We start from the raw sequence: 12,182 nt of genomic DNA, 5'->3' as shown, positions 1-12,182 counted from the left end.
TCCGGGCTGCATAAACACGGACTTCCTGTGCAGAGCCCCCTTGTTCCCTTCTTCTTCACCTCCTATGTGCCTGGTTGCAAACAGACCCCAATGTTGCTCTTTCCCCTCAAAGCCAAGAGTTAGAGCGAGGATAACCTCTGGAGGGTGAGAGTCCAAGTCCACCTGGTCCAAAGTAGAATTGTGTGTAAAGGCTTAGGCATGCACATTTGCTGACTGGCTCCTTAACTCGTCTTCTGATTTGACCACCCAGCTCAGCTGTCTTCTGGACTCTTCTCTTGATGGTGACATAGATGGGCTGACAGCATGGTGGTAGATCTTAGATCTCATCACAGACATGACGGGATCTAGTTAGAGGCTTCTGAGTCTTTGCTAAAGCTCTGCCTTTCCCCAGACTCTTACTCAAATTAAGTAGGATACTTGCATCTAGCCGTTTTTAAACAGTAGGTTATATTTAATTTCTCACTCCACACAGAGGTAACTGGTCTTTCCCATTTCTTTCTTAGTCATTGTTTTTTGAATGTTTCTTTCAAAACTATTCCCCTGAAGTCAGTTTGTTAAGTCCCCAGTTCCCCGGTGATGGCTTTGGGGAATGTTGATACGCTCGTCCAAGTCCCTGGGATAAAACACAGTCAGACTGTATCTTTATATCAAGACGGGGTTTTCTGAGCCATGAAATAACCTTGTAGTGGAGCTTTTTCTCCCCGGCACGCATTTCATTGTCAAAGCACTTTCGATATTGCAATTGTCGTCCTTGCTGGAAACAGTCTTGGTATTATGGACTTTCTGTTGGTCCAGGTGGAAAATGAGTTTCATAAGCTGACAGGAGAAAATGCCATTTGTAGGGAGAGTGGAGGAGGGAAATTTGGGGTCTTGGGTTTTTCCCCATGTCCAGCACATTCATTTAACAATCAGTACCAAGCTTCCAGGACCTCCCCACTTCTTTGGTTTTCTTCATCTTGTTTGTCCCTGTGGGCTCTGGCTACCAGCATCAATTAACAAAGGAGATCAATGTGGCAGTGTAGCCTGGTGCTTCATAGACGTTTACAGTTGGCAGGATGCTGGCTTTCGCTTTTTCCCTTTCTTTCCCGGTTGCCTGCATCCTTTAGGACACCCTGCACCCCCGTCTGTTCCCTCTCAGCTTGTTTCACAAACACCCTCTTCCCCAAGTCTTCAGACCTATTCTCAGCACTTCTTAACAAATCACTTTAAATTCTACTGACTCATGCTTCAGTTCCAGGTCTCCTCAAAACTCTTAACTCTATTTTAGAGACCTGCTGGTTCTTAGCACCTCCCTCTGCTAGACTCTCTACTTCCTCTCTTTTGCTCCCATGTAGGGACTCCAGGCCTTACTACTTTACCCCTGGGAAACAGCTCAGGGACCCACACCCATACTTGGTGGCCCAGGACTCCCTTAGGATCGGGATGGAAAAGGTATTAGTAGCTAAGAATGAGCTCTGCCTCTGTGTGCTGGCTTGTTCATGCACCCGAGTGTTGGGGAATAAATTGGATTGCTTCAGTCAGAGCTCTGAGAAAGGGTTATTATCTCCACTGTGTGGGATTTCGTTGTTTATATTTTTAAAACTTTTCATTAGGAAAAGCTTGAAATACATATTAAAGGAATAGGAAGAGTTTGAGCAACTTCTGTATATAACTCAACTTCAGCTATCAGTTCATGCACATTCTTACCTCTTTTATCTTTTTCCTATTTCTCCCTTTCAGACTTGTGGTATTTTTAAGGCAAATTATGATGTTGTTTCATCCATAATGCTTACTTTTGATCAGCATTTGATCAGCATTTGAAATATCCCTCTTTTCCTAGTGGTTCTCAACTTTCCTAACATTTCAGCCCTTTAATACAGCTCCTCATGTTTTGGTAGCTCTCAACCATAAAATTATTTTCATTGCTACTTCATAACTATAATTTTGCTACTGTTATGAATCGTAGTGGTCTTAGGTGACCCCTGTGAAAGCCTCATTCAACTCCCAGAGGGGTCACAACCCACAGCAACCGCTGCCTATTTCCTGTAGAATTGTTTTGTCTTCACCATTTAGCCCCATCAGCTATCTTTGTAAAAAAATAGGCTTGCTGTCAACTATGATACCAGCATTAACTCTTCCGGTAATACCGTTTCTTGGGCCAGGCCTAGTGCTGCACATCTTTAATTCCAGCACTTGGGAAGTAGAAAGAAGGACCCAGAATTCAAGATGATCCTTGGCTTCATAGTAACTTTAAGGCCAGCCCTACGCTAGACACTGCCTCAAAACACTTTTTCCCTTCTTCAGGTCCTCGGATATAGACTCTGTGCCCTGAGTAATATTTTTACACTGCTTTGTGGACGCTGATCTGTAAAATTTGCAGTTTGCCCAAATTTTATCAGCTTAACCCATTTGTTTTTGTTGCTGTTAGTTGCCCTTCAGAATTGTTTTGTCTTTATCATTGTGTGAGAGGGTACTTCAGAATTAATAGTCTAGATTGAATTAATAGTCTAGATTGCCAACAGCTTTTCAAAATAAAAATAAAACATGTTCTGTTCTCTGAGAAAATATTTGACATTGACTTCAAAGTTTTTAAAATGCCTTTTATTAATCTTTTATTTTCTTTTCACTCTGTGAAACTGGGTCAAATATACCTGAGTACCCTTGTGTGTCTGTGTTTTTTTTTTTTTTTTCCAAGTTAAATAGTAGTCGCTCAATTGTGCTTTAAATTTGAAATCTGATTTCATTATCCTGTTTGAATTAAGGGTGAGGCACTCAGGCAAATTTTGGTCAACCGTTACTATGGAAACATCAGACCTTCAGGAAGAAGAGAGAGCCTTACCAGCTTTGGCAATGGCCCACTATCACCAGGAGGACCCAGCAAGCCTGGGGGAGGAGGTAGGCTTATGCTGTGCTAAGGAGCATCATGTGTGAACTGAGCATGTCACACGTAGCTGTCTGCTTTTACTTGACAAGTTGAAACTTAGGTGTATTTGTATTGGATTTTTAAAAGTATTTGTTGTTTTTTGTTTGTTTATTTCCTTTTTTATAACTTCATTTTTCTTTGGCCAACCATCACTTTGCTGCATGAACGTGTTTCCCTATAAGATAGCATTTTCACGCATATATGTTTTGCATATATCTTTCCCATGCAGTGACCCTCTTGGTGATACTCAGATGATGTGGAAAGCTAGATTTTGCTGTCTGTTGTCCTATGTTCATTAGGACTTGTGCATACTTGTAATCTGATGAGGATGATGGTAGCCAAAATGGTGAAAGCTAGCACATACTATGTGTCTACTGAATGCCATGAGGGGTTTTCCAAACATTCGTCATGTTACCTACTTACATGACAATTACTATTTTTATAACAGTTTACAGAGGAATGAAAGCTTATATATATTGTGATACCTAGATTGCATGTACTCCCAAGCTTTCATGTGAAATGACAAAAAATAAAAAGCAAAAACCCTGAAAACAAGTTTTTAAAGGTGGTGCACATTAACTTAGGCCTGGTAACAGGTAACAGTTCATGGCAGATCTTACCTTGTTTGGGTTTTCAAGGGAACCAGTAGTCCAGTGCTCACAACACAAAAGTGAGTTGCTGAGATACAACCCTGGAGTTTGACCTGTGGGGCAGGTTTAGAGCTTTAGAAAGTTCCTTGCAGAACATGAAAATCGTGTTGTTTGGGTTAAAGAGATGGCTCTGCAATTAAAAGCACTTATTGCACTTGTGGAGGACCCAGATTTGCTTCCCAGTACTCACAGTGTCTCATAGCTGTCTGTGACTTCAGTTTCAGGGGAACACAACACCCTCTTCAAACCTTCAAACAAGAGGGCAAAGGGCACTCATGGTACACTTAGGTACATACAGGCAAAACCCTCATACACATGAAATAAAATACATCGAATTTTTTTTTCCTGTAATCCTAGTATTCAATGCATTTATCTTAGCAGTTTCTGAGGAGGGTGTTTCCTGTGATGAAAACTTGGAGTTTGTCTATCTGATTCATAGAGCTTTGCAGGCTTCAGTGATGATGTAGATCTTTGCACAACCCAGAGATGAAACTCAGCTTTTCAAACCCCAAATAGCCAATGATTCTCACAGAAACATTCCTCATGGAACAACTGAAAGCTGTTTCCCTTTGTTTTCTGAGGTGGGTTTTTGGCAGGTACATGAGGAAGTCGGGAGGTATCATGATTGGGAAATACATCAGTGTGGGTCGCCTTACAGCTGTGGCAGATGTTACACAGGTATCATGGCTACTGTGAGAGTAGCAATCATGTTGAGCTCTCTAGGGAAGGTGTAAGACAGTATTTGCATTCTGAAATCAGTCAGTGTATTTGTCTATGTTTTATTGTTTCAGTTATTGCTAATAATAATTGGAGTCATGCTCTTAAATAGAAACTTCCCCTAAATGATCAAAAACGATCCCACTGAGCGACGTAGACCCTTTCCTCTTAGCTGTGTTCATCTTGTCTGAAGGGCTGTGAAGATAAGACTTCATTTGTTTTGTTTATCCCTTCCCTCCATCTCCAGCTCTTATCTTCACACCAAGCACTGTCTTAATACTTGTTGAGTGGATGAATGATATGAAAGAATGAGTTTGTTAGAAAGAGAGCTGGTGGTGGTTGTTTTAGATGACTCATTTCTAGGAAGGGTCTATGAGATGCTTCTTTTTGATTTGACTCTTAAACCAATTATTAGTAACATGTCCCAAGTGACTGTATTTTAAGAGATCATATTGGCTGAATGGCTCTGGGTCACCTGATGATAGTTTATCATTTTTCCATCATCTTGTTGCCTGAATTTATACCATCTTTGCCACTTGCAAGTTTAGGTATCTTTAGACAAGCCCCTTCACCTCTCGGTTAATAATCAGCTTTTTGCTATGAGCTTGTTGAGAAAGTTAAAGGGAATAACGCAACGATTTAGAACATTAAATGTTGACACTTAGTGAATATGCAAAAAATGGTGAGTTTTTCAATGTGCTTCATGAGAGTAATGTTCTGCCTCTCCAGGGGGAGGTCCTGGATCCAGCTCCACAAGCAGGGGTGAGATGAGCCTGGCTGAGGTTCAGTGTCACCTTGACAAGGAGGGAGCCTCCAATCTGGTCATTGACCTCATAATGAATGCATCCAGCGACCGAGTGTTCCATGAAAGCATTCTCCTGGCCATTGCACTTCTGGAAGGAGGCAACACCACCATCCAGGTAGGAAGACTGTGTGACAGCTGGTGCCGCACCCTCGCTCTGAGGGCCAGGTCCCCAGTCTGAGGCATGATCTCAGGGAGCATTCATTTTTCTCATGCTGTGACTATTTTGTCTTTTCAAATGTAGTTCGAACGTATAAGCTGTGTTTGGGGGAAAAAAATGGAATAGCTTTGCTGTAATATGTGTCAAATGGATGGTTAAAGTCTGTTTATATTCTGTATTCAGGAATATAGATGCTCTCAGCATTAGCTACTCAGAAGAGCATTCAGACTCTGTGCTCTTTAGAAGATCTAAAACGTGCACGTACCTGTAGATAACCGCTGTTAACTATAAACGACCTTTAAACTGAAATTTCATTGAAAGCAAATGACTAATAGAGTAAAGAGATTCAGGCCAGGTTAGTCAAAGATGAAAAATGACTTTTTTGTTAGCTTAACGCAATATGTATTTTAAAGAATATTTAAATACTAATATATCATTACAAATAATGTTAATTTTGGCAAATGCCCTTGTAAAAACAAACAAAAAAAGGGATCACTTTATGTATATGTTTGTGTGCCTGCATGAGATTATGTGCATAACATGCATGCAGGTGCCCACAGAGGCCAGAAGGGGGCAGAAGAACCCCTTGTACTGAAGTTATAGGCATGAGGAAGCCATCATTTGTGAGTTCTGGACCTGAGTCGTCTGTAAAATTTATAAACATTTTTCTCTTTCCAGTCCCACCGAGTTCATGAAAAAGAACCTTAATATATGTATATATTACAATTTTTACTTATGTGTGGCTTTTTCTTTCTTTTTTCTTTTTTCTCTTTGAGATAGGATCTTGCTGTGTTGTCCAGGCTGACCCTAGCCTCCTGGCTTCAGACAGGTGTTTTTGTTTGTTTTTTGTTTTGTTTTGTTTTTGCCTCGGCTTCCCCAGTACATAGATTATAGTTATAGTTATTATACCATTCTGGCCTAGAAATACCATTTAAAATTATTCCTTTCATTTTAAAAACTGTGTGTTTATAAGATGTGTCTCTCCGTGTGGTAGACCAGTTGGCCTCTAACTTCTAATGATCGTTCAGCCTGTACTTCCTGGTTTTGAGCCCTTTAACTGCTTTTAAAATCATGTTCTGTCCGAGTTTTTCTTTCATTTGGGCCTACTGAATGAGGCTTCCGTGCATGTATTTGCCTGTAAATACGTATACACATGCATTTTGATTCAAACTTCATTCAGATTAATTCACAACTTGTACTATTGGAGTCTCAGCCCACCTTACATCAGAAAAGTGTGTTTCTCCCTGAGGATAGATATGGTCTTGGCCAGGATGCCCAGTTTAGCAAACACAGCACAGGTTAGACTTTAGCCTCTGCTCACTCTTCCAACCTGGTACCCTGTTTCTTGCGTAACCCACCGCAGGGGACCTTCTTCCTGCTCTCCAGTCCCTACTTGGCTCAACCCACACTTTGAAGTTCCTTATTACACACAGAGGTCTGTGACAACGAGTCGCTCACTCATGCCAGTGGCAAAGTCTACTGCTTGTCTGCATTGTCACATGTGCACGAGTCATGACACACCGAGGCTGCTGTTTAGTTTCATCTAGGTATGAGAATGGCTGGACTCATGGCTCTTTCTCCTTATTTGGATATACTTTCCTCAGGTGCCGTATTCACAGTGTCAGGCCCCTGCAATGGGATGGTAGAAGTATTAAAATGTTCCTGGTCTTGGATCTCCTGTGACCAGATCAGTTGATCTAAATACCTACTTGTCTAGGCAAGTGTTCTACCAGTTAGCTACATACCAAGCCACCTCACCGTGTTTTTATAAAAAGATTTACTAATTTAAGAAATCTAAGAATTTCTGATGTCTTACTCAAAAGCATGGAATGTCTAGCAAGGATGCAGGAGATATGTATATCTATACAGAAAGCTACATGTCAAGAACAGCACTTACGGCTTCCCAGTTAAAAAAAATAAAAATAAAAAGAGTTATGCTATGAAAGCCAATTGTTGACAGAGATATATAAGGAGATATCTATCTCTAGATGACATATAGATATGTAGAGAGATATGTAGAGAGATTCATAGATAGATAGGTCCATATGGAAATTAAGGAGTTTTTGAAAAGTTTTCTGGTGACCTGTGCTTTGAAGGACAGGCATCAGATTGCAAGGCAAATGTGAGACCTGCAACATGGGGAGACTGTGGGTGACAATGCCCAGAGGGATATGAACAGGGATTAGGTTGTCAAGACTGTGAAGGAGAGCATAAAGGGCCTGGATGAGAGTTGGAATTTATATGAGAAACAATGGAGCCCTGTAAGGAGAGGATGTAATTTAAGTCTCTAAATCTGTCATCAGTAGACAGATAAATTGAAGGAAGCAAGGTCAGAAAGAGACAGTCAGTACTTCAAAATTTGCTGGCTGGGCACTGTGGCACATACCTTTAATCCCAGCACTTGGGAAGCAAAGGCAGGCTGGTCTCTGTGAGTTCAAGGCCTGCCTGATCTATGTAGCAAGTTCCAGGACTACATATAGACAGAGACTCTGTCTCAAAAACAACAGAAAAATCAATTTGCTATAATCCCAGTGCATGGGAAGTTCATGCAGGAGGATGGTGAGTTCAAGGCCAACCTTTCCTAGATAGCAAGTTTAAGGCCATGAGACTCTGCTTCAGTATAAACAGATGCTAGGAATAGAGCTCACTGGTAGAGTATTTAACTGAGATGCACAAGACCCTGGGTTCATCCTCATCACTCAGGGAGTGGGTGGATGTCACAATTTTGCTAAGTAACAAATACGTAGAATTAACTAGTCTAGCGTCCTAATGCACAGCTCAAAAATTGACACAGGTAATGAAACTGCAGTATGTATGAGATATATGAACACTGAGATTTTTTTTTTTTCTGCTGTTGCCACAGTAACAAAAATAAATGTGTGTGTAAAACTGTGGATGGATAGGTGGATTTGCTTCACGGTAATAAGTTACTTACTGTCTATACATACCTCACAGTATCACATTGTATACCTTAAGTATGCACAACGAATTTCTTTTTTTAATCTTAAAGGTTAAAAAGCAGCTGAGGTTGTAAGCACTCTACCTCCCGATGACTCTGATAACAACAATACAGGCGTGGGAGAGGATTTCACTAAGAGAAGAAAAATGAAAAGGGGGAGGTTAAGAGAAAGCCTAAGTCTTGTTGGGTCCCTGACGTGAGAGCAAAGAGGGATAGACTACCGGTGGGTGAGACTGATACCATCTGCTGAGGCCAGGCCTGGACTCATTGGCACTGGCGTCCCAGCTGGCTAATTGGATGTAGGAGAGGGGAGTGCAGAAGGCCCCACTGTCTCTGGGGGCTTCCTGTCCTAGGAATGAGTAGATACTCGGAGCCACCACTAGTGAGGTAATAAGGAAGTATGGGGCGGCTCATAGGGCTGAGGCTGCCAGCTCCAAGGCTCACCGCTGAGGTGGAATCTGGGGTTCTGGCAAGATGCCCTGCTCTTCACAGCATACCCCTGACAGTGATGGCGAGGCAGACAGAAGCTGTTTTTCCTTCCAGTTCTTTATCTTATTCAGGAATTTGAATATTAGTTCCATGTTTTCACACACTCATGACTCACATGCTTTGGCCGAAGATGAGATGCTGCAGTGAGACGTGGTCAGCTGCTCATGGGACAGAAGAGCTTTCTCTCTCTGATGAATGAAGAGTTTGGATATGGATGACCTGTAGGCTTTTGCCAGTATATGAGGACATAGCCTTCAGGCTCCTGCTTAGGCTCCCTCTGCTCCACACTTCTCTGTGACTTTTAGGGTCCCAGTCTGACCCACGACATGATATCAGGCCTATAGTTCTAGGAACTGTTCTTCTAGTATGGAGCTGACTTGGGAGATTCCCTCTTTGCCCCAAGCTTCTCTTTTCTCTGGAGAAAATGATGTGGAACCAGGGTTGTGTCTAGGGCCAGCTGAGGACAGGAACCCTAAAGCCCCAGGGAGGGTGATTCAGAGTTTGGTCTTACTGGAGAGAAGCTGGGTCAAAGGAGAAAATGACCAGCTGGGAGGCGAGTCTGACTTTGGTTAAGACTAAAGTGGTAGCTATTAATGATTGTTGAAATAAACGCTGTGATCCGTGAAAGACAGGGTCATCCTAACTGGAACTCACTGCCCATTACCACTTCCTGTTCGGTGTAACGTGCACGTTCTCATGAGAGGACAGTATTCTGTGGTCACATGGGTTTCCTGAGCTTTGTTTTTACCAGTGACAGGCTGTAGGAAGGAAGATGGAGGGAAGCAGCCAGGCTGTGTTTTAGACCATGGCAGTGCCTCTCAGGCTTTTGTACCTTCTTTACATTGAGAAGCAAAATGAAAGAAACTTTCAAATCCATTATTGTGTGAGGTTCTAACATCTCTCCTTCGGTTCCTGTACCTCTGTCCATCAAGAAAGAAACAGACAGAGACTCCGGGATCCCTCCCAGCTTTAGATAAAGACTTTTGTTTACTTGTTTCAAACAATATTAGTTATTTCGTTATTTCCCCAGGGAGCCTGTTTCTGAGGTCATCTTTAAGTTGTGAAAATAATTATGAAAAGTAGTAATTATTGGACAAGTCAGCCATAGTACACAGCCATGTAGCAGGAAGTCAGCAATGAAAATGGGCTAAGCTGGTGATAAGTCAGTAACCATCTCACACGTATTTGGCTGAGTGAAAGAAGTCAGTGCACAGACAGTGACGTACTGTAAGTTTTATTTATCTGATTCTTTGGAAGGACAAGGCAAGTGATAGAAAACAGATCAGCCCTCAGGGTCAGGCGAGACAGGAGAGTTTGGTCAAATGTTGGAAGACGGGAGTATTTGGGGCATGGAAGTGTTCTGTGTCCCCCTTTTTCTGGGAGCCACACAACTTTATATGTGTGTGAAATTTATCTAACTAAACACCAAAAGAGTCAGTTTGGTAACATGTGACAATATTAAAAATTAAGAGAAGTGAAAACTATGGGCCTAAGGAAAAAGTGCTACAGCTAACTAGCATCCAGTTTGGGTTTCTTGGTGCTTTACTCTGTAGGAGTTCCTTTCATTCACAGTATCTCATTTAAGACTCCCAGTTTCCCTGTGAGGTATGCACACACGAACTATCCCTACTGTAGGATGAAAAGATGCTGACGGAAGTGATGAGTCAGAGCTGCACAGTTAAGCCTCCTGTGCCATCCATCTTTGCTATCACTGAGTAACCCCTTCAGATCCCAGTAGTCACTTGATTCCAGTCACGTGCCTCTGTGGACTGAAGCTCAGCTCTGTGGCTCTTTCACTCCATGTGGTATTGGTTGGGACTGCATTCATCAGGAGAGTTTGGACTAGAGTCATAGGCGTGGCCACTATGGACAGCTATGGCACTTGGTTCTCAGCTGAAGTGTGCTGGTTCTCTGTTTGGATAGGGCTTCCTATATCATGGTGGCCAGGTTCTTAGAGAAGTGCTCAGAGCAATAGAAGTAGAAATTGTCCATCCTTCCCCCCTCAGATTTATTTTTATTTTTAATTATGTGTGTAATTGTATGACTGTGCATGGGTCTCTGAGTGTTTAAGAGTAGTACCTGTCCATAGGTACAGTAGAAGTCCAGAAAAGGTCATCGGATCCTCCAAGGCTATAGTTACAGATGCTTGAGAGGTACCAGCCAAGTATCTCCAAGTATCTTAGGTTTTAAACTCTGGTCCTCTGGAAGAGGAGTACACACTCTTAAGCCCTGAGCCATGGCTCTCTTCCCCTCCCTCTACCACCACCACCCCGATGCCCATCCTGTTAAAGCCTAAGTTCAAAATTGAGGATGACACATCTGCCACATTCTGTCCACAAACTAGCCCAGTTGCAGAAGGCCTCAACCCACCATTGGGAGAAGAGCATGTAGAGGAAAAGAGAAAGGGATTGTTAGGGCCACCCCTAGGAACCAGTTCATTCTTGCTCAATTATAATTGAGTGTGCACCCCAGCATGGGTCAGTCAAAGCCAAGAACTGGCAGGTGCAGGAAAGGACAGCACTCTAGTCTCTGGAATTGAGTGTAGTTTTTCCATGGAAGTGCAATCCCTTATTTGTAGAAAGTGTTGACACACATCCTTTCCCTTTGGGTGGAGCATAAAACTTTAGTCCTGTCTTGAGGATCAGGTCACTAGGGACCTTAGCTCTCCAGAAATCCTGAATTTAATTGGCCAGACAGAAAGCAGAACTAATGACAGGGACCACTTGCTCAGTACTTTTGTCCTGAAACCTTTGTCATTGACCTATTCTTTGAGAAATGTCAGAAGCCAAGTTAAAACTGTTTCCTAGTATGGCAAAATGGACTTGGAAGAACCCTGCCCACAAGGCTTCCAGAATCTTCTTTTCCTTCCAAGGCTTCTCTAATGGTGGTAATTTTCCTGCCCGGGGCCTTCAAAGCAGCTCTTTTCACAGGAATGTGGAGATGGTGCCACTGTGCTTGGGCTCTCTGAATGGGAGACACACTTGTCAGGCAGGGAGAGATCAGGCTTATCTTGAAGAACGCTGCCTACTACTTGGTCCCCGATGCAGTGCCAGCCTCCAGAAGAAATATTTCCTTTCTGCTTGATGTTTTCTCGCAAGTGGGAAACTATAAAATAAGCATTTGCTTATGAATTAATTTCTGGCACACACAGCACTCAGTAAGCCTCATGGTGCTGTATATCCGTCCTTCAAGTTCGTGCCAACTTCTGTGTTCCTTCCTCCTAAGATGTTCCCACCAGCACCCGGGGGAAGTTCCCTTTGCTTCCTCTTCCCTGCAGAGGACAGGGGTTGTCCTTACCTGGGGTAAGGAGGAAGAAAGTCTGTCTGTGAACTTGTTATGTGGCTTTTAAATTTTTAAAGCTAATGTAGATGTTTGGGGAGGTATGTGCTAACCTGACTAGAGAGCACTCCACGGTAAACTAAGTGGATGATTTTTTTTAGAGAGAGAGAGTGAGTGTGTGTGTGTGTGTGTGTGTGTGTGTGTGTGTGTGTGTGTGTGTGTGT

General features: G+C 42.5%; 1 protein-coding gene across 6 annotated transcripts in view; it reads left to right on the top strand.

Moving 5' to 3' along the window:
- Positions 1 to 12,182, top strand: part of Itpr1 (inositol 1,4,5-trisphosphate receptor type 1) — a 206,640-nt gene that overhangs the window by 95,632 nt on the left and 98,826 nt on the right. For all 6 annotated transcript variants that reach the window (XM_055628416.1, XM_055628418.1, XM_055628420.1 and 3 more), the window contains 2 exons: positions 2,742 to 2,874; positions 4,999 to 5,189. In XM_055628416.1, coding sequence (XP_055484391.1) covers positions 2,742 to 2,874; positions 4,999 to 5,189 — 324 coding nt within the window. The remainder of the gene's footprint in view (positions 1 to 2,741; positions 2,875 to 4,998; positions 5,190 to 12,182) is intronic.

This window comes from Psammomys obesus, unplaced genomic scaffold (assembly GCF_907164565.1).
Source record: "Psammomys obesus unplaced genomic scaffold, mPsaObe1.curated_primary_1811, whole genome shotgun sequence".
NCBI lineage: Eukaryota > Metazoa > Chordata > Mammalia > Rodentia > Muridae > Psammomys > Psammomys obesus.
The sequence above is the reverse complement of the archived record's forward strand: the minus strand, read 5'-3'. Positions and strand labels throughout refer to the sequence as shown.